Genomic DNA, 21,586 nt, shown 5'->3' with positions numbered 1-21,586 from the left:
TGGGTTTCCCTGCGTTAGGCAGGCAAAATCTTAAATTTGGAGGGAGGGTCTGCACTCCTCTTGGAAGGGAGTTTAGGCAGGTACAGCTCCATGCTCCCATTTGAGGTAGGTTCAAGCAAAGGCTCTTTTATAGCAAAATGAAAAAGTCAGTTAGCCCAATTTGTGGACAAAGACTTTTCACAGGCAATCGCAACATTTCATGTTGTCTCTGTTGAAGTGACATAAGATTTATCAGAGAAAGATGCACAAGTTAATAGTCACAATCTCTTATTTGTATCTGTACTGAGAGGAAAAATTATTAAGTCAAGGAGGTTTTAGGCCTATAATAGAGAATTTGATTCAGTGGGGGAAAAAAAGGGGAAAAAAAACCTAGTCGAGGCAGGCTCAGATGTTTCTAATGGACATTGACAAATTGAAAAATTTATCTTAAAGCACTTCTTGTGGATATTCACATATTTACATATTTTGCAAGTGATGTGAATACTCTTCCCAGTGAAAAATTCTGTGATAAATATGAAACCTGTGATGTTCTTTGACCATCATGCCAAATACTGCTCATAAAGACTTCCACTAAATTCTAAAACCCATTCATATAAATTAGTATGATATACTTTTAGAGTTTGTAATACTAAATATATTATTACAGTATATAAAAAGATAGCATAGTAAAACATAAAAATATAATATGATACCAAATGAGTATATTGTCTTTATTACTCTGTTCTCATGCTAAAGTCCTTCTTTCTGTTTTTGTTTATAGCATGTCCGACAACTATCCCCACTGATTTGGTCTTTCTCATTGAGGAATTCAGTTGGGACAGGCAATCAAATTTCCAACAAATTGTCAAGTTCTTAAAGACCACTGTCAGCTCTCTAAACGTTCATCCAGATGGTGTGAGAATTGGCTTGGTCTTTTACAGTGAGAAACCACGACTTGAGTTTTCCTTAGATGCATTTCAGAACCCAGCCCAAATCTTGGAGTATTTGGACAAATTAACCTACCGGAGAAGAAGTGGAAGGACCCAGACTGGAGCTGCTTTGGAGTTCCTAAGGAATCAGGTTTTCATTGAGGAAAAGGGCAGGCGGTCCAAGCACGGTGTGCAGCAGATGGCGGTGGTCATCACAGAAGGCTTCTCCCAAGATGAGTTGTCCAAGCCAGCTTCACTCCTCCGTAAGGCAGGGGTTATCATCTACGGGGTGGGCACCCACCTTGCCTCAGAGAGTAAGGACCTGGAGACTATAGCGTCATATCCTCCTTGGAAGCACGTCATCTTGCTGGAATCTTTTCTGCAACTCTCTGTTGTGGGAAACAAGATTAGGAACCAGCTCTGCCCTGAGACTGTGGACAGAAGCGTTTCCCTTTCTGGGATGGGCCAGGATCCGCAAGAAGGTAGGAGAACCTTTTCCAAATTTGATCTTTTTTTTTTTTTTTTTTTTAAATATCTTCACTCTGCTTGTTCCACATACCTGCCTCCTCTACTCCTCAACAAAGGAAAGATTTTGGAGTCAGTTTCTTAAAAAACAAGAACACAGGAGGTGCCTGGGTGGCTCAGTCAATAAAGTGTCTGCGTTCAGCTCGGGTCATGATCCCAGGGTCCTGGGATCAAGCCCAGCATTGGGCTCCCTGTTCAGTGGGAGGCCTGCTTCTCCCTCTGCTACTTCCCCTGCTTGTGTTCCCTCTTTTGCGTGTCTCTCTCTGTCAAATAAATAAATAAAATCTTTAAAAAAAACCCACAAAATTTATTTTTGTTTTGATTCCAAACAGGGCAAAAGAATATGAAGAAAAAGTGAATATTCCTCCTTCATCCTATCTTAGCCTTCATTCCTTTTATTAGTTTTTAAAATTTATTTTTATTTTTTATTTTAAAAAGGATTTTATTTATTCGTTGGACAGAGAGAGAGAGAGAGCAAGGGGAGTGGCAGGCAGAGGGAGAGGGAAAAGCAGACTTTCTTTACTTTTTAAAAAAATTTTAAAAAAAATTTTATTTATTTATTTGAGAGAGAGAGAGGGAGAGAGAAGGGAAGAAGGATGTGAAAGAGAGACAGAGAGAGACTACAGCAAGGGCAGGGGCAGAGGGAGAGGGAGAGGGAGAAGCAGGCTCCCTGCTGGGCAGGGAGGGGGGGGGCTTGATCCTGGACCCTGAGATCATGAACTGAGCAGAAGGTAGACGCTCAATGACTGAGCCACCCAGGCGCCTGAGAAGCAGACTTTCTGCTGAGCAAGGAGTCCTGTGTGGGACTCAGTCTCAGGGCCCTGAGATCATGACCGGAGCTGAAGGCAGACACTGAATCCACTAAGCCACCCAGGTGCCCCTTTTTTCATCAGTTTGATGAAAATATATGTAATATGTAATTTATAGTAGAAGCTTTAAGGATGTAAGTATGGATTTACTGAATCTTAACTTTCTTGAAGTAGAACATGATTTCTAAAAAGATAACATGCTTGAAATTAAAAAAATTTAACTTAACATGTAAATGAACATTAATTTGCCAGTCTTTTGTGTAGAGCCAAGGCTTCTTTGAAAATGAGCCCCGCTGATTGGATTTCCGTATGTTTTCTTCATCAAACATCCAATAGTATAGTTTGTGTAATTTCTAGTTTCTTTATTTTTTTAAAAGATTTTATTTATTTGTTTGACAGAGGGAGATTACAAGTAGGCAGAGAGGCAGGCAGAGAGAATGGGGGAAGCAGGCTCCCCACTGAGCAGAGAGCCTGATGTGGGGCTCGATCCCAGGACCCTGAGATTTGGACCTGAGCCTAAGGCAGAGAGTCTCAACCCACTGAGCCACTCAGGTGCCCCTAATTTCTAGTTTCTTTAGAGTGGGAAGAAAACTTAGCCACTTTTGAAACAATTTGAGTATAGAATCCTGATTTTTGATAGTCTCAAAGATTCAGTTTTTGTAGTGCTATCTGGTACACCAACAATTTCCTTTAAAACAATTTGCTTTGTTGGATCTTGTCTAAGCAGTTAATCTGGTTTTCATAGACATAATAAACCTCTTTTATTCACACTCACGTCCTATTGATTTGTACAATATTTGATTTGTTGTGTAATTGTAGTAACAAAACTGCCATACATAGGCTGAGCATAAACCCACATTATTCTTGGTAGGCTTATTCTTTGTTGACTTTACAAATAAAACAGTCAGTTACTTCACCAGTAAAAATGGGTTAATTTGGGAATGGCAGAGAACTGCGATTCGGGATAGGCAAGCTATAGCAATAGCAGTAGGTAAGTCCAACAAAAAAAGGAGAAGAATATTATTTTATTGGGTTTGAAGTGGCGGGGGGTGGGAGGTTGGAGTATTAGGTGGTGGGTATTATAGAGGGCACGGCTTGCATGGAGCACTGGGTGTGGTGAAAAATAATGAATACTGTTTTTTTGAAAATAAATAAATTGAAAAAAAATTGAATTTAAAAATGTTTAAAAAAAGAAAAAAAAAGAATATTATTTTATTGAGAAGGAAGAAATTGGGAGGGATTGTTTTGAATGAAAGTCCATTAGAAAAATGCAAGAGCTCAGAGTGATGGCAGTTTCCCCTTGGCTGAGTTGCTGGGATAGTTGATTTCTTCTAGGAGATGCATTATTCATTCTTTTCCTGTTGGGGCTAGAATCGTTTCTTTCCTGCTGAGGATTCTTCTGTTGGGGACTGAAATGGACAAGTGGTAGGGCATGAGAGTTCCCCTTTCTGCTCTGCCATCTCCATTTTAGAGAAGCCTCCCTTTATTAATTTTCACATCTTCCACTGAGTTAAGCAGAACTGTGTTGTGTTACCCTTGAGGGTTCCATGGAGTGGGCACTCAGTGTATTGTGGGAGCATCATTCATGTGTGCCGCTTCCAGCGGGCGAACGGGAGAAGAATTAGGCACAAACAAGTTGGCTGCAAGAGAAAGGGAGCAGGGGACAACAGTCGAAAAGACTGCTGCCCCGAGCAACTCCACAGTCTCACTTTTATTAGGTAGAAACAATAACCAACAAAAGAGCCAATGAAGGTCAAACATTAGTCACATGTCTTGCGGACAAACAAGAAGGAGGGCAAACTTTATAGTTAAACAAGCACATTCAAAGGACTCCTCTAACTAACAACAGGCGCTTTTGGGAGGAGAAAGGGGAGATAACAGAAAAGGGAAGCAGGCGGATTCCACCCTGAGCTGGCTAGGCATTCCCAGCTGTTCAGCTTCAAGATTGTATATTGTCCTTTCCCCCAAAGGCCTGTTGCCAGTATGTGTTTTTCTTAAAGCTGTAACTAAATGTGCTTGGTAACTAGTAAAATCTTCCAGGGGTTCTATTTTAAGTAATACATTGTTCTGAGGGGCAGTTGCACATGTGTGACTGGAGAAAGGGAAGAAGTCAGTTACCTGGTGAGCTGCTTAAGAGGAAGTTTGTTAGGAGAGCTCCTGCTATGTATGCAGTTTCAAAAAACACCAGAGAGGGACATCTGGGTGGCTCAGTGGGTTAAGCCTCTGCCTTTGGCTCAGGTCATGACCTCAGGGTTCTGAGATCGAGCCCTACATCTGGCTCTCTGCTCGGCGGGGAGCCTGCTTCCCTCTCTCTCTCTGCCTGACTCTCTGCCTACTTGTGATCTCTCTCTGTCAAATAAATAAATAAAATCCTTAAAAAAAAACCACCAGAGAAAACACAGCAGTTAAGTATATGCACCTTGGAGTGAAAGTGCCTGAATTTTAAGTCCCTAATTTTCCACTTACCAGCTACCCTAAGTATCTTTGTGTCTGTTCATTTGTCTATTTTTGTCCACCCATGCTGATATTTCTAAGATTCAAATCAGGATAATAGAAAGAAGTTGACTACTTGAAATGTAGATAATTAACTTAAAATTCAAGGCTGTGATTATATCTTCAGGGGAAAATCACTTAGCTTTTTTTTTTTTTAAACAATCAATAAATAATCTTGTAACTTCTTGCATTACTTGTGCCGAGGTCTAGAGATTTAAAATATCTAAATAAATTCCCATCTTTCACTTTGGCATGTATTTTTGGTCCCTTTCTCTGTTATGGGAATGAGAAACAAAATCATTATGAATTTCATTTCCTTGGGCACCCACTCCCTATAATCTGTAGGGGAGAAGGGGAGAAGAAGCCTCCATTTCTCTTTTCTAATTCATAGACAGCATAAGGGGTGAGGGTTGATTTCATTCCCACACTGCATAACAGCTAAAATTTAACCTGAAATCAGGAAAATCAGTCCAAAATCTAGAGTGGTTAAGGTAAATGGAAGCTGGGGCAATTTTACCAGAAATCTGTCCCAGATGACCATGAGATCATGACTTACAATGTCTTATAAGATCATGACTATAATATCTGCCATTTATTACTCATCAGCTCTGTGGCAGGCTCTGCTAAGCATTTTGTATATGTGATAGATATGGATGCATAACAGTGTCCAGACTATAAAAGTGATTCTCTCTCTTCCCTCTTGCCTCAAAGTTCCATCTGCCAAGATTGGCATGAATGTATAGTGCCAGACACTCTTTAGGGCTTTGGGATCCTTTGGACTATGCAAAGGCCCTGCGCTGCAGTGGAGCGTCTTTGGACTACTGCTGCCTGGGGCTGGCTCCAGAGATGCCTCTTCCTGCCCAATAATCTTTTTTGCAGACTTGAGCAAGCCATCTAGCTGTCATCAGTGAATGGATGGCTTCTGGTAAGGTCTGCATTTCTGCCTTCTTTTTCTATAACTTCCCCTTGAGTCTCCAAGAATTCACAAACACTCTACCAGAGAGGTAGATAACTATTTTCCACACCCTTCCAAGTCACACCGCCTTCCAATATCTGCCCCGCTAGACTAGAATTGTCAGATATAGTGCAGGGTGTCCAGTTGCCTTTGAACTTCATTCTGATAAACAATGAATACTTTATAAGTATGTCCCATGTATCATGCAGACCAAGGTCCTTCCAAGTGAACGGCCTGACCAAGGGAGCCCATCTGCCACCTCAGACCACTTCCCATCCAGCCAGGAAACATGGAAAGTCTCCTGATTCTTCCCTGGGGCAAGGGAGTCTAGAGATTAGAAACACAAGGCTGGACCACATTTTCTGAGTGGTGCAAGAAGAAAATAATGTGTCTTTTTTTTTTTTTTTTAAAGAATCTGCTGTGTGACGATGGGTGATCTTATTCATTTTTAATAATCAGCTCTGCTATTTTTCTATGATCTGATTTAGTCCTCACTATAATTTTACTGAGTAGGTGTTAAGATTGCCGTTTGACAGGTTAGGAAATTGAGACGCAAAGGGGCAAGCCTGGATACCAAGTGGTTGAGAAAGGATCTAAACGTAGAACCATTTTGCCCTTTGGAGTCTAAGCCTTCATACACAGTGATTCAGTTAAGCAAGGCTCATTTAAAACAGAAAATTTTATCTTAAATTAGTTAAGTTTCAGAAAGTATACTCTTTGCCTATATTTTAAGAGGGCTGACTTACGTGGGACACGGGAATATTGGATACTCAGAAAATTCCTAACTTCAAATATGTCCTGTTATTTTACTCTGGCTTGTTCTCAACTTCCCCATTTTTTAAAAGAAGATTTTATTTATTTATTTGACAGACAGAGATCACAAGTAGGCAGAGAGGCAGGCAGAGAGAGAGGAGGAAGCAGGCTCCCTGCTGAGCAGAGAGCCTGATGCCGGGCTCAATCCCAGAACCCTGGAATCATGATCTGAGCCAAAGGCAGAGGCTTTAACCCACTGAGCCACCCAGGCACCCCTCAACTTCCCCATTTGAGAAATATTAAGTACTACTTACTTCACGTCTGAAGTGTGGTTCACCAGAAACAGACTCTGAGAAACAGACTCTGAGACAAGGATATGGATGCAAGTGATTTATCTGGGAGGTGTACCCCAGGAATATGGTAGGGGGGTGGAGATTTGAGAAAGGAAAGGAAGGCAGCCAACTGAGGCTGAATTAATGAGGTAATTGCTGTAGGCAGCTGGGGCTCAGTTCTGCTGTGACTCAGGGAGATTGCGTAGAGTTTGCCTCAGAGCTGTCCCACCCAAAGGACAAGGGAGCTGGGTATGTATCCACTACTCCCCTCTCAGTCATTGGTTGGTGGTGCTTCCAAACTCACTCCCAGGCATTGTGGCCTGCCTGCTATGTAGTTGGTTTTGCTTCTGGTCAAGCAATATCCCTAGACAGAGTCACAGGTACCTTCAGTAGAAAGCTGTTGGCTCTCAAGGGGACAATGAGTGCTGAGGGCCTATGGGTGGGGATCAGGATGAACAGCTTTGGCTACAGGCTATGTCACACCCCATTCTAATAGGTCGCTCCTTCTTATTGTCTAGACTGTGTACACATGGAGAAGGCCGATATTTACTTCCTCATCGATGGCTCTAGCAGCATCAACCATGACAATTTTCTTGAAATGAAAATGTTCATGAAGGAAGCCATAAAGAGGTTCCAAATTGGGCCTGACAGAGTACGGTTCGGAGTTGTTCAGTACTCGGATGAAATTGATATTCATTTCATCCTCAACCAGTATTCCAGTGTGTCAGGGCTGAAGGCAGCCATTGATGACATCCAGCAGAAGAATGGGGGCACCATGACTGGTGAGGCCTTGAGCAGCATGGCTCAGGTCTTTGCGAATACCACTCGCAGCAATGTGCCTTGGTACCTCATCATCATCACAAACGGTAAATCTGAGGACCCAGTGGCTGAGCCTGCAGAGGCATTGAGGAGAGATGGAATCACCATTTATGCTATTGGAGTAAAAAATGCTAATGTTATGGAGCTCAAGGAGATAGCTAAAGACAAGATGATTTTCACACCCGAGTTTGATTCCTTGAAGGCCATCCAAAAAGATGTGGTACAAGACATCTGCTCCTCAGAGAGTAAGTGTTGTTTCTTTCTAGTCTCTCTTTCCCTCCAAGTGTATGTATCAAATCTAATTAGATAGGCTTCATTCTCAAAGTGTGGACTCACTGGGGTCCAAAAGTGAATGCTGGACACAGAGTGACCACTACCTGGAATGAAGTAAGCTGGTTAGATCCTATCTTTATCAGCTGTGCCTCCTTTGTGCTGGGTCACAGAAAAATATATCTCATTGGCTTCCTTTTCTGCCCCCTTTAAAAATATTTTCATGTTGTCTATATGCCACCCTGGACTGTCCCTGGGGACTTATAGTTTATTGGTTTCAGACTCTGAGTAAATGTTCTGTTCTCCCTTTTGTCCCCAGCCTGTAAGAATAGGCAAGCTGATATTATCTTCCTGATAGATGGTTCGGAATCCATCTCCCCGGAAAACTTTGAAAAGATGAAGGGATTCGTGAAGAGGATGGTGAACCAAGCTGATATTAGTGTTGATGAAATTCAGATTGGCCTTTTGCAGTTCAGCTCAGCCCCCCGAGAAGAATTTAGGCTTGACCAATACTCCTCAAAGGTGGACATCCACAGAGCCATCTCAAATGTTCAGCAGATGAATGATGGCACCCGCACTGGGAAAGCCCTGAATTTCACTCTGCCTTTTTTTGACAGTTCAAGAGGAGGAAGACCCAATGTTCAACAGTATTTGATTGTGATCACTGATGGGGTTGCCCAGGATGATGTAGTCATGCCAGCCAAGGCTCTCAGGGACAGGAACATCATTATTTTTGCCATTGGGGTGGGAGAAGCCAAAAGTGCTCAGCTTTTGCAAATTACTGATGACCCACAGAAAGTATACTATGAAGAGAATTTTGAGTCCCTGCAGAACTTGGAGAAGGAAATTCTTCTTAAGGTCTGCCTTCCACAAGGTGAGTGACAGAGGGCTGTTATTTGATCTATGAGCCCATTGTAAGTGTCAGGGATGCTGTTGTCTCTATTAATAAAATGAAGCTGATCCTTCTAGCCGGAGGAGGGAGGGAGGGTCACTCTGAGGGGAGGACAGTGGGCCTGAACCCCTGATGCTGTGGTTCACCTTTCCCTAGGGTTTCTTTCAATCGTTATCATGGCTGTCACCACTCTGGACTCCAGGGGCCTGAACCTTCTCAGAGGTCTGTCTTTAGAATGTCCTTACAACTCTTAGGTTTATTCCTTGTAGATAGAAGAACCAGACTAGAATTTGTAAATACAATTTACTGAAGATTTGGGCATACCAGAAGGAAAATAGAAGCAGAGAATAATAGCAGGTACATAGGCGCTCTTTTGAACAGGTCTTTTTCTACGTGGCTTTGTACAGAGGCCTCTCTACTTTGTTGCCAGGAAGCTTTCCTATGGCTGAGGTCATCCTCAACACCATTTTATCACCTCGAGTTTTTATCCTAAAAAATAAGGTCCAGAGACAGGTGTTCTTCCTCCCAACAGTCTAGGTCTGCTCTTCCCCCAAGACCTGCCTTACAACATGCCATTGACCCAGAGCATATCTTCATGGACAGCTCTCCCTCTTATCCACAGGGAGTGAGATTCTCCAGCAACTCACATTATAATCAGAATGGCTAACCTTTAGATGGTCTTTTTTTGGTGCCAGGAGCGATTCCATTGGCCTCCACATATTAGAACACTTAATCTTCACATAACCTTATTAAATAGATAGTATTTTACAGTTGGGGAAACTAAAGCACAGCAAAATCAGGTTATTTGGCCCAAGTAAATAGCACAGCTGAGATTTAAACTTGAGGCCATCTTGTTCTAGAGTCTGTATACTAGGTATTGTTCTATACTGTTTTTTGGAACAGCATGGTAGAGCAGAAGAGGGCCTCTCAAACTTGAATATGCTTTTGAATCACCTGGAGCTCTCATTGAAATGCAGATTCTGATTCAGTAGGTTAGGGTGGGATTCTGCAATTCTAACAAGCTCCCAGGTGATGCTGATCCTGCTGGTACTCAGATTACACTTTGAGTAGGAGGGTAGTATAGTATAGTGTGTAGTATAGTGTAGTGTGGTGTAGTACAGTATTGTATGATATTGTAAGGCAACATGAAAGTTAGTATAGTATAGAAGAGTTTAATATAGTATGATATAGTATAGAATGTCATAGGATGGTATACAATGGTATAATACAGTATAGTAATACATAGTAAAGTGTAGTATAGTATAATAAAGCATATTATAGTATGAAATCATATAAAGGAGTGTATAATGAAACCCATAAAGCCTAATATTTCTACATCGACCCCATATGAAGCAGATGCTATTACTATGATACCGAATTACCAAATGAGAAAAGCAAGGAAGAGGTAAGAAATGCCGATAGGAAATAATGGGAGTCCAGGTTTGGATTTTCCAGAAGTTTGGTGTTGAAAGCTGGAGCTAATTTTCTTGAGTATTAAATTGATATTTTTGTTTTACTGCATAAAGGATATCACTTTGCCGTGTCCTTGCTGAATTCAGAAATCAATCGAAAAGAGTGGATATGTGAAATTATTTTTTAAATAAGCATGGATTTTGGGTTGTCCTGCATTATGTAGTTCAGATTTTTCAGGACGTAAAATCCATTTCTGTTTGTTTGTTTATATGTACCTAGGTATTATTCCAGGCATGCTAAGAGATATAGGATTCTCACTTCTCTTTTCAGATTATTTTGTACCACGTAGTAAATTAGGATTTACATTCATCTTCAGATTTGTCTTTTAAATTTTTGATAAAATTAGCTGAGCACCTCAATAATGGCTGGAACCTAATTAATTCTAGAATTCTAGAATCATAAACCTGAATCATAAAGACATTAGAGATTACCTGGCAAGGTTCAACCCTCTCCATTAACAGGGGGAAAAAAAATGCTTGCATATTCTTGCATTTACAGAATAAAGCCAACTGACATTTTCTGGGGGAAAATGTAAATTAGAAGTGTTGGAATGATATACCATACTGCAGAAAGGAAATTCCTTTTTTTCTGAAATGAGATCTGATGTAGAAATGGGATTTACATCTGTGAAAACTCCTTTTGGTGAATTTCAATTAGAGATTTAAAAGTCAAAAACAAAATCAAGATTTTTTATGAAAGGAGCACATTTTCTGTCTTGGTAATTCTGGAAGCATTTGGTCACCTAGCACAGAGTGTATTATTTAGGGGATGGAAAAATAATGGCTCAGCCCTGGATCTCAGATCTGTGAGAAACTTTGAGACATTGTTTATGACCATTTTGCCTGGTTAAGGGTCCAGCCAGTATTTATTTATTTTCTTCAAATTTCTCCCCTAAAATCTGCAGTTTTGTTTTTATTGATTCTGAGCCAAATACTCCAGTGTATGCTGGTCTAAGGAGAAAATGTCCACATGTCTTGGCTTGCCCTGGACAATTGCATGTTATCCTTGTTGTCCAGAAGTAGTTAATAATTGTGGCCCTTTCATGATTGTTAAGTTACATTTTAAGTCATTTGTCCAGATTTTAGTTCAGGTGCATCTGTGATCAACTTGGCCTCCTCATTGGAATTCTGTTCAAGGTCTTATTATTCACCAGTGGGCGGGTGTGTATAGCCTGAAAGATCAGTGGGTTTTCAGATTCTTACAATACTCTTCCAGTAGTGCTTAACAATTTTCAGATAGAAGAAACATAAGTCTTGATCTCTTCTAATAAGCTCCCCTGAAATAAGATGTGTGCAGAGGTGGTGAATGAGAAAAAAAACTTCTGAGGAAGAAGGAAATAGTACAGCATGTGCTGAAAGAGACTCAAGGCTCATTTATATTCCCTTCTTTATTCATTTATCAAACCCTTACTGAATATCTATCTGTATTAGGCATTGGAAAAGTAAGATGATGTAATCCCTACTATGAAGGAATCTTTGGTTAATAGGAGAGAAGTTCAAGTGAAGTAGCATGGTCATATAGGGGCATTTGGTAAGTCAACCTGAGGACCTAGGAAAATGAGTCAGAGAAGGCTTTAAGGAGGGGCTGTCTTTGGAACTGCAACTTGAAGAACATGTTTGGGTTAGCCAGATTGGGGTGGAGGAGATGGGAAAGGACACTTCAGGTGGAGGGAATAGGATCTGCAGAGGAACAGAGGTATGAAACACCTCTGTTAAATGTATGTTGTATCAGTTAGCTTTGCTGTGTAACAAACCAGCCCCCAAATTAAACAATCACTGCCATTGTTTAGCTTATATTTCTGTGGGTTGGCTGGAAATTCTTCTTTTAGGGTTGGCTAATGTCTTCTGTGTTCTGTCATGAATCTACTGATGACTAATTTGATTTTCTTCTCTTCTACCTTCAAAGGATGCAACATAGATTTGTCCATAGGAATTGATATTTCCACTCCCACAAGGCAAGTTGAGCAGAAGCTTCAAGGGTTACTGCCAGAGTTGATGCAACAGTTGACCTTGCTTTCCAACATCAGCTGTAGTGATGCTGGTGGTCTTGACTTGATGTTCCGCTACTTGGTCCCTGGCTCAAATGGCCAGCTTATCTTTGACTCAGGCTTTAAAAAGTATAGTAATGATATTATTCAGACATTCTTAATTCATCAGACTGCCACAAGCAACAAAATGGATGCGGATTTTTTGCAGTCCCTTGGAGATCATGCTATCCATCCCTCTTCTGCTAAAGTGAAGGTAATAAATGCTGAGAACCTGTGATATGGCACCAATTTCCAGGGTGGGAGGGATAAGGCTTTTGTAACTGAGGCCAATAAACCAATAAACTCTGTGTAGAATCTCCAGTAGAATCACTTACACAGAGGAAAACCATAGTCTTACTCGGGAAAGACCAACAAGGGATATGTTTTCATTCAATCAACAGATATTTACTAAGCCCTAGAGGTTCTGTGCTCAATAATGCTAGTAGAGATAAAAGGATAAATCCCTGCCCTCAAGTTGCTCACAACAAGAAGATCCAGATTCTTCCATGGTACAAGTTCATTCCACAGACAACCTGGAAGATATCAGCTCCTTATCTGTCACTGACTATCAAGTAGAGTAGGGCCCATTATTTTTCCAGTCAGCTCTTTGAACTATCTTTAGTAACTAGCTAATGGCTTGTCAGTGGTCCTCCCTTCCTGGTGCCCAAGAACTACACCCCACTAAAGACTGCAGAAATGAAAAGGTCTTATGTGATGTTTTTTAGGAAATTACATCCCCAGACTTTGCAAGTTATATTTAGTTTTTCCTTCAATCATGCATTCAGTGGGTTTCTTTCTTAAAATATGGAATTCACTTTTAAATTAAAATTTTCTGTGAGTAAATATAACCCATTTTAATTATAAAACTGCATTAAAATTTTGGTATTTTTGCATTGGTAAATCTGAACATTGTAAGACCATTTTTGGAAGGTATTTTTAAGGGAACACATGAAGCTGGTTCAAATTCTTTTTTTTTGCCGGCTGTCCATGGAAATGTTGAAGTAAAAGTGAATGTGTAATAAAATAACAAATAAATAAATGGGTGAAATGAAACAGGGTGAAAGGCTGGATACAACGAGAAAAGCTAAGTTTATCTTTGCATTTTTACAAAATGTGTAACTTCCAGCATTTATCTTTCCCCTCTCCTCTTCCTCCCTGCCATCCTTGTTCTCCCTCCACCCTTCTCAACCCCTCCCTCATAAACAGATCCTTTTAGTGTTTACAGATGGACTGGATGATAGTTTCCAGAAACTGAAGATAACATCTGAGCTTCTCCGCAGCAAAGGTAAGTGCTTGTAGTTGCCCTGGGTGTTCCTCCCACAGCTGAGGGTTTAAGATCCTCTTTAAGATTTCTGGATGGTACTGGATTCCATTAAGCCTTCCACAGACTAACCCAGGTGGTTGGAGATCAGTGCCCACAAGGCTTTTGCTTTGTATGAATCAGGGTTGAGAGAACCCTGGGTCCCATATCCCCGACACTAACCAAGGGTCACTGCCCGAGACAGGACTGATCAGTTACCACTTGGCATCTGCTTTAGAGGGTTGAATGTGCAACTCCTACTTCCTGATAAATGGGGTCTCATTTGCTATTGCAGGCTACCAAGCGGTCCATATGTCTCTTTTCCTTAAACTCTGGAATCACCCTCAGGCTGAGCTTTGCTTTCTCCACTGCCCTTCCTCCCTCCTTTGCTCATTAATTCTTCCTCTTTCTCCATCCCCAAGGGCTGCTACTAGTCTCTATGGCACCTTGGTGAAATCAGAATGAGATGCCAATGCTCTGGGTGTATGCGACCCAGTGCCTGGGCACTTGGCTTGAAGAGCAGTAGGCTGGCTGGATTTCAGGGCCCCCCAGCTCCCTCAGCTGGGCAGTACCACCTGTGGAGGTGTACGCCCTTGCTCTTCTGTTCCCATTTTGTGTCATATAAAAGCTCAAAGGCAAACTCAAGGTGAACAAGCGGTCACTCAAGCTCCCTGTGCCCCTCTCCCTTCTCCATAGAGTATGTCCAGAATATTCCTCTTGAGTTGATGCTTTCCCTTGGTTAACAAGATGCTGGAATATTTGCTGTGATAACTTGCTCCCAGTTGGATTCACCACACAGGAAGTTTAAAATGTTGTGGATCTTCTGGAAGGGAATTTGAAGCATATGACAAAAGATGGCAAACTTTGTCTACATGCTAGATCAGGCTTCCATTTCTAGAAATTTATTTTGAGGAATAATTAAGAACATGTAAACAACTTTTTAACCACAAGATTGTTAAGTAGCTTGTCTACAATAGCCAAAAACTGATGTGTGTATGTGTGTGTGTGTGTGTGTGTGTGAATTTACTGTTCAAAATATGAACAAGTATTTATTCTGAAATTCTATGAATGGTGATTTCTAGCCAATCTGAAAAGTGTCCTTGTCCATTTGTTCTCTGTTATGTGGGCAAATCCACATGATTTTTTAATGCCTTCCTCAGTAGGATGGGCTCACACTGCAATAATAAACCACCTTCAAATCCCAGTGGCTTAAATTAGGCAGAATATATTTATCTTAGGCCTTATGACCATTCATTTGTGTCTCATTTTCATTCCTTAAGGACCCAGGCTGAAAGAGGGTCTCTTCCTGTGGCAGGGGGCAGGAAATGGGGCAAATTATGCACTGTTCTGAAAATTTCTCCCAGCGAGTGACACATGCCACTTCTGCTCCCATTTCATTGGTCCAAAATACAGTTTGAGACAAGACTGGTGATGAATATAGGAAGGGTGAGATGATACACGACTGTCTAGGGCCAGGACAAAGACTGTTCAAAAGATGTGCAAGTAACTCTCCTACCTGCTGGTATTTTGAAGGACTCTCTGGGCTTCTCTTCATTGGCCTGGAAGGTGTGCATAAATTAGAAGAGCTCCAGGAGCTAGAATTTGGCAGAGGATTCCTATATAACCAACCCCTGAGCATCACACTGCAATCCCTCCCAAGCATCTTACTGAAGCAACTTGTAAGTATTTTTCCCTTTTTAACACCGTCCTTCGCTAGGTTTATTCACCCTAATAATTTAAAAAACCAGAGGGAATTTTGTCTTTTTTAGTGCGTCGTATGACACAGGTTAACAGAGATGGAAAAAAAAAAAAGTCATGTTACATGAATTCTTCTTTTCAGGACTCAATTGTGGAAAGAAGATGCTGCAACATATGTATAAAGTGTTATGGAGAAGATGGGTACCAGGGTGATAGTGGGAACCCCGGGAGCAAGGTGAGAATTGTTAGACATGGATGGTGTGGGTGAGAGAGGGCTTTTCAACACCAACTGCATACCAAGCCCTATGTTCTGTCTTTAACACACCTTTGCTAATTCTGCCCTCTAACAAACCTTTGAGGCGAATGTTACTTTGCAGGTGTGGCATAGAGACTTAGAGAGGGAACATTGCTTTCCCAAAGTCACACAGGTTCGAAGAGCCATTTTGGGACTTATGCCCCTGTGTCTACCTGATACCAAGGTTCACATTCTTTCCCTTATATTATGCTTTCCCCTCATGTTTATTTGACAAATAATTTCACAGACAAGTTTCTCATACTCCCCTGCTGCATAGCAGTTTTCACTTGTCTACAAAATGTTCCCTCGTGCACCAGCTTCTTTCTTTACAGAAAGAAGTTTACAGAAGTTCCCCTGTGAGCTGACTGTTCCATTCTGTGGCATTAAACTCTGTGGAGAGATAAAATCGCTGGTTCATGAGTGATCGCTTTGCATCTTTCTTTTAACTCCACAGTGAAGCGATAGCAAAACTACCACATCCCACTATTAAGGGAGAATAAATCTCATTAAAAATGGTCCTCAGTTATGCAGGGACACGAGTATCCTTCACACATGAACTACAGTTTTATGACGGTGGCATCATCACAAATCCTCATGTAAGGTTGAATCAAACCCATTGGCTTTCCCCATCTTCTCACATTCTTTCTTTGTGTGGTTTTCTGTGAGGCTGTTGGAATTCTTACTGACTTTGCACATCAATCTTGATTTAGAAGAGTATAAAGTATATAATGACTTTTTGAGAAAAATTGTAGATATGCCTTAGCACAAGATTTTTCCCCTTTGCATTGTTCTTAAATATCAGACTGGAGAATCAGGAAATCAAGCTTGGGAACCTCTTGACATGTTTTTATTTTGTAACTCAGGACTCAGCCACAAAGGCCAAAAATGGGAATGTTTTGAATAATTGACTTCTCTGCTCTTTCTGTCTCTAAGAATTCAGTGGTTGGGTGTATTGATGTTCATGTCTTTGTTGATCCCAAAAAGAATATGGCTCCCGTATCTTATTGACCATTTTCAAATCAAATAAACACATCTGACTATCCATGGCAAGCCAAAGTTCCCTGAGAGGAAATGGTTTGTGTGTTTGGTTATCTAAGAAGAAGTAAAAAAGAGAAAGAGAAAGAGAAAGAGATTGGAAGAGACTAAACAGCTGAGTCAGACAGAAATAAACAACCATTTCTCATAAGTAGCAAGACGGTCACACCTTTGCTTACTGACATTTTGAAAAATGAGGTCAAAGGTCTCTTTAAGAGGAGCAGTGTTCCTAAAACATTTAACTAGAAACTAGTTTTGGTTTGGATTTTCAGAATAGAGTGGCTTAAAATGGTATTTCAGAAAAATAAAAGTAGGCTGACGTGCCAGCTATTAAGACAAACAGGTATTCAAGTTTTTACTTCAAGACAAGCCATAAACAGAATGAAGATTTGTTAATTTAAAATTCAAGGTTTTTTTTGTGTGTTAATCACCAGACTTATTTTCTATTAGAAGAATACATTCAGGAGATGGGTTTCTAAGGAAAATGGCCCCAAAACCCCAAAAAAACTTTCCATAAATTAAAACTACTGTGTGCAAAAAAAAAAAAAAAAAGGCCAAAAGTATTTGTTTCTTCATGTCCCTATACATTGTGCTCAACATTTAGTTGATTCTCAATAAAATGTCAACTCAGCAAGAAAAAGGTATCTATTAGTAACAGGTTTTTTAAAAAAATTTTTAAATTTATTATTATTTTTGTTTTTAGAGGGAGAGCCTGAGTGGGGAGGGACCGAGGGGGAGAGAAAGAGAATCTCAAGCTTTACTGAGCCCAGAGCTGGATGTGGGGCTTGATCTCATAATGGTGAGATCATGACCTGAGCTGAAATCAAGAGTTAGACTTTTTTTTTAAAAAAGATTTTATTTATTTATTTATTTGACAGGGAAACAGACACAGCAAGAGAGGGAATGCAAGCAGGGGGAGGCAGAAGCAGACTTCCCGCCTAGCAGGGATCCCTATGTGGGCTCGATCCCAGGACCCTGGAATCATGACAGGAGTCGAAGGTGGAGGCTTAACAACTGAGCCACCCAGTGCCCCAAGTTAGACAATGTTTAATGGACTGAGCCACCCAGGACCCTACTAACAACAATTTTTATTTCATGTAGATTTAAGAAAAGGATTTAGAATCCAAGTTATTTCCTTTGCTTTCCTTTTTTCTCAGGGAAAGCCAGGTGCTGATGGATTACCTGGTCATCCTGGTGAAGAAGGTGGACATGTAAGTACTGAATCTCTCTTTTTTTTAATTTGAAGGAATATGGTAAAATGGGTCAAATATTAGAAATACTTAACTGCATTTAAGTCATGAAGATTTTTCTAATCTATGCCATTTAAAATGGGCTTGAATATCTATATAAAAATAATCATTTGTTATAACAAATGTTAGGTGGACAAATTTTGTAGATACAGGCTCTAAAATGTGTTTAATGGTGAAAGGTGGTCATTTTAATCTGAATTCGAGATAATTGAAAATGTGGGCTGTGTCTAGTGGGTATATATGTAATAGTAATGATTAATTATGAGCTGAATTGCAGGTAATTTGTTACTATTAATGAGATATCTGTGTTTGTAAGTAATTTAACAAAATAAATTGAAGAGAACTAAGGCCATTCTTATAATCAGATCCCTCAGATGCCTTTCTGAGTGGCCAAAAAGGTGATAGAGTTATATTACTCACCAAAATTTTGTTTACAACCCTGGACATATCCCTGGGCACAGGAAAGATAGCCATCGTGTGATTAGCTGTGGGGAAAAATGGATATTATAGAAAGAATTGCTACCAGAGGGGCTGGAATGCGACAGGGCCCATCTATTATTACAACACATGATATCAAAAGGATTTTTAAATGCCATAGTTTTCAGTTAATTTTTAATTGTGGAAAACCACTTTACCACAGGTGTCTATTTTAAAGTCGATATGTATATACCACTGGTTCTCCAACTTTTGGTCTCAGGGCACCTTTACTCTCTCTAAGGTTATTCAGATTGCCTAGATTCAAACAGTCAGTACATCACTTACACAATGTGGCAAGAAAAGGCAAGATATTCAACTATCTTTGCATCCATTTCTCCACTGATAAAATAAGTTTTATAGTATGTACCTGACAGAGATGTCCTAAACATGACAGAATATGTATATGAAACATTTCACTCAATTCCTGATAAAGAGTAAATTACACTAAAAACTAGATGGGATGATGAGAAAACATCTGTTGATGTAGTTTCTGTCTGTTGATATTTACTATGTTAGAAACTAAAAAGGAGAGAATTTTACTATTTTATTTTGTTTTATAGAGAGAGGGAGCTCATGGGGAAGGGTTGGGGCAGAGGGAGAGAGAGAATCCCAAGCAGACTCCATGCCTAGTGCATAGTCTTGACACCATGCTCCATCTCAAGACTCTGAGATCATCTGAGCCAAAATCAAGAGTCAGTCACTCCACCAACTGAGCAAACCAGGAGCCCCCAAACGGAAATAATTTTAAAATATTTATTTATTTTACTCCCAAATAACAAAAACAAGCCCTTAATATGAATGAGACATTCCTTAATGAAAAATAACTATATGTTCCAAAACAAAATAGTTAGGTGAGAAGAGTGGCATTGTTTTACATGTTTTCAATACCTGGTTTATTAGAAGATAACTAGATTCAAATGTCCACTTCTGTGTTCAGTCGGTTGTGGTATCACTTGCTTTGTGGTTTCTTAAAAACTCTGCTGTTCACTTGGAAGAGAATAAGAGTTACAAAAGATAATAGCATCTTTGTGTAATTGGAAAAGTAGTTTTAATTTTGTGAACACCCCTTCCCAAAGGGTCTTGGGGACCTGTGGGGTCCTTGGACTATACTTTTCAAACTGCTGGGATATCTAGGCGTTAATGTTCTCATCACCCCCTCAGAGTTGTACATTGTTTTACTGTTCTGAATATTTAGGCTGCTGGAACTTGGAAAATCATCAGAAATTAGAAAAAGAAATGTAGCTATTGGGAGCTATATCAGCCAATTCATTTCCCTGATTATATTTGTGGGAGAATCGCTCAACTTTTCTGTCTTTATTTTGCCTCTGCAATTATAGTCTTTGATGTTAGAAATACATTCAAAAGTGTAGGCTGTGGATTTTTGCTATTTTGTTCAGGTATGGTGAAAATATCCCTTTCCATTTTTATGATGTTTTAAAATGTCCTAGAAATGTTATTTTATTTCTGTCTGCTTGGCCTATGGTTCAGTAAGCCTGGCCAAATTTTTTAAAAAGATTATTTATTTATTTATTTGAAGACAAATCACAAATAGGCAGAGAGGCAGGCAGAGAGAGAGAGGGGGAAGAAGGCTCCCCACTGAGCAGAGAACTGGATGCTGGGTTTGATGCCAGGACCCTGGGATTATGACCTGAGCCGAAGGCAGAGGCTTTAACCCACTGAGCCACCCAGGTGTCCCTAGCCTGGCCAAATTTAAGAGAATAATTTAGAGTCTTATCAACCTATTAGGAACACTGACACCAATTCCAGACAAATAACATGAACAAGCCCTTGTCTGTCTAAAGTAAGAGATAATTTTGTCCCCCCCCCTTTTTTTTTTTAAGATTTTATACTCTCTCTCACTGTCTCTCTCTCTCAAATAAATAAATAAAATCTTTATATGGTATATATATAGAGAGAGATCACAAGTAAGCAGAGAGGCAGGCAGAGAGAGAGGGGGAAGCAGGCTCCCTGCTGAGCAGAGAGCCCGATGTGGGGCTTGATCCCAGGACCCTGAGATCATGACCTGGGCCAAAGGCAGAGACTCAGCCCACTGAACCACTCAGGCACCCTTGTCCCCCTTTTCTGCTGTCTTAACATCCTAAAACCAAGGTGGTTTATAAAGACTGTCCAGTACAGAGCTAGGAATAAAATGTGAGTGATACATATAATTTTATAGAATTTAAAATTTCATAGTAGCCATCTTAAAGACAATAAAAAGAAGTAGGTGAAGTTATTTTTAACAATTAAACCCAGTCTATCCAAAATATAATTATTTCAACATGTAACTAATATCAAAATGGTTAGTGTTTTATTTTTTAGAAATACACTGTCTTTGAAATCCTGTGTGTATCTTATATCTATAGCACATCTCAGTTTGGACTAGATACATTGCAAGGGTTCAGTAGCTCTGTGTGGTGTGTAGGGCTCTAGCATGTGTCGTTTTCTTTTTCCTGCATTTCTTGTAAGAGAAGATAACTACAAAATATGTTGTCTTCTGAATGGCTTTTAATGTTGTTCCCCCCCCCAGTGTAGGTCAGATTGGTCTGCGTAATGACTGAGACATCTCCCTGCAGATGGCAGGCTTCAGAATGGGGCTGTGATTTGTAGATTCAAATTGAAAGCGTGTAATGACAAAGAGCTAATTCATTGTTCCAGTTATCTATTACTCCTCTTCTCTCCCCTCCTCCCTATCCCCTATAAAACCAAAACAACAATCAATTTATTATATCCATGGGCTCTGGGGCGCAGCAGAGGGGGGGTGAGCTAAGACCGGAAGAGTGGGTGGCTGTCTCCTAGGTGTCTGAGGTCTCAGCTGGGCTGACTAGGCAGCTGGAGGGCCCCCTGCAGAGATGACTTCCTCTCTCACTCTCTGGAGCTTGGCTGTGATGGGAGAAGGATAGGCCATGGTGGTTCAAGGACAGGTATGGCTGCTGGGTCTGAGAGGGAGCTCCCACTAGGCAGGGTCCGTCCTGAGAGGGAGGATTCCAGGAGACCAAGGCTAAGCTCAAATCTTCTGAAGAAGCCTCAGAAGTCATGTGGTAACTTATACAGCCCAGTCACTAACTCCAGACTGGATTCAAGGTGGCTGGGGGTGGGGATTAGACCCTTCTTTTTGATTGGGGGTGTGACAAGGTTCCAGAAAAGCACTGAGATTTTGTCCTGGCCATCTTTGGAAAAGACCATCTGCCTGACTCATGAATTCTATAGATTTTCAAAATATACCTCATATGAGATGGTGGTTTAAATATGCATTGGTTACCTATCAAAGCCTTATGT

At 40.5% G+C, this 21,586-nt stretch overlaps 1 protein-coding gene across 1 annotated transcript in view; it reads left to right on the top strand.

Annotated features, from left to right (window-relative positions):
• LOC122910132 (collagen alpha-4(VI) chain-like) overlaps positions 1-21,586 on the top strand; it is a 113,058-nt gene that overhangs the window by 21,469 nt on the left and 70,003 nt on the right. The window contains exons 5-12 of the mRNA XM_044254832.1: positions 761-1,390; positions 7,294-7,839; positions 8,184-8,738; positions 12,135-12,469; positions 13,462-13,540; positions 15,089-15,234; positions 15,396-15,488; positions 17,741-17,794. Of these exons, the coding sequence (XP_044110767.1) occupies positions 761-1,390; positions 7,294-7,839; positions 8,184-8,738; positions 12,135-12,469; positions 13,462-13,540; positions 15,089-15,234; positions 15,396-15,488; positions 17,741-17,794 (2,438 nt within the window). The remainder of the gene's footprint in view (positions 1-760; positions 1,391-7,293; positions 7,840-8,183; positions 8,739-12,134; positions 12,470-13,461; positions 13,541-15,088; positions 15,235-15,395; positions 15,489-17,740; positions 17,795-21,586) is intronic.

Source organism: Neovison vison, chromosome 6, assembly GCF_020171115.1.
Source record: "Neovison vison isolate M4711 chromosome 6, ASM_NN_V1, whole genome shotgun sequence".
Lineage (NCBI taxonomy): Eukaryota > Metazoa > Chordata > Mammalia > Carnivora > Mustelidae > Neogale > Neogale vison.
Note: the sequence above shows the minus strand (reverse complement) of the source record. Positions and strands in the feature narration are given on the sequence as shown.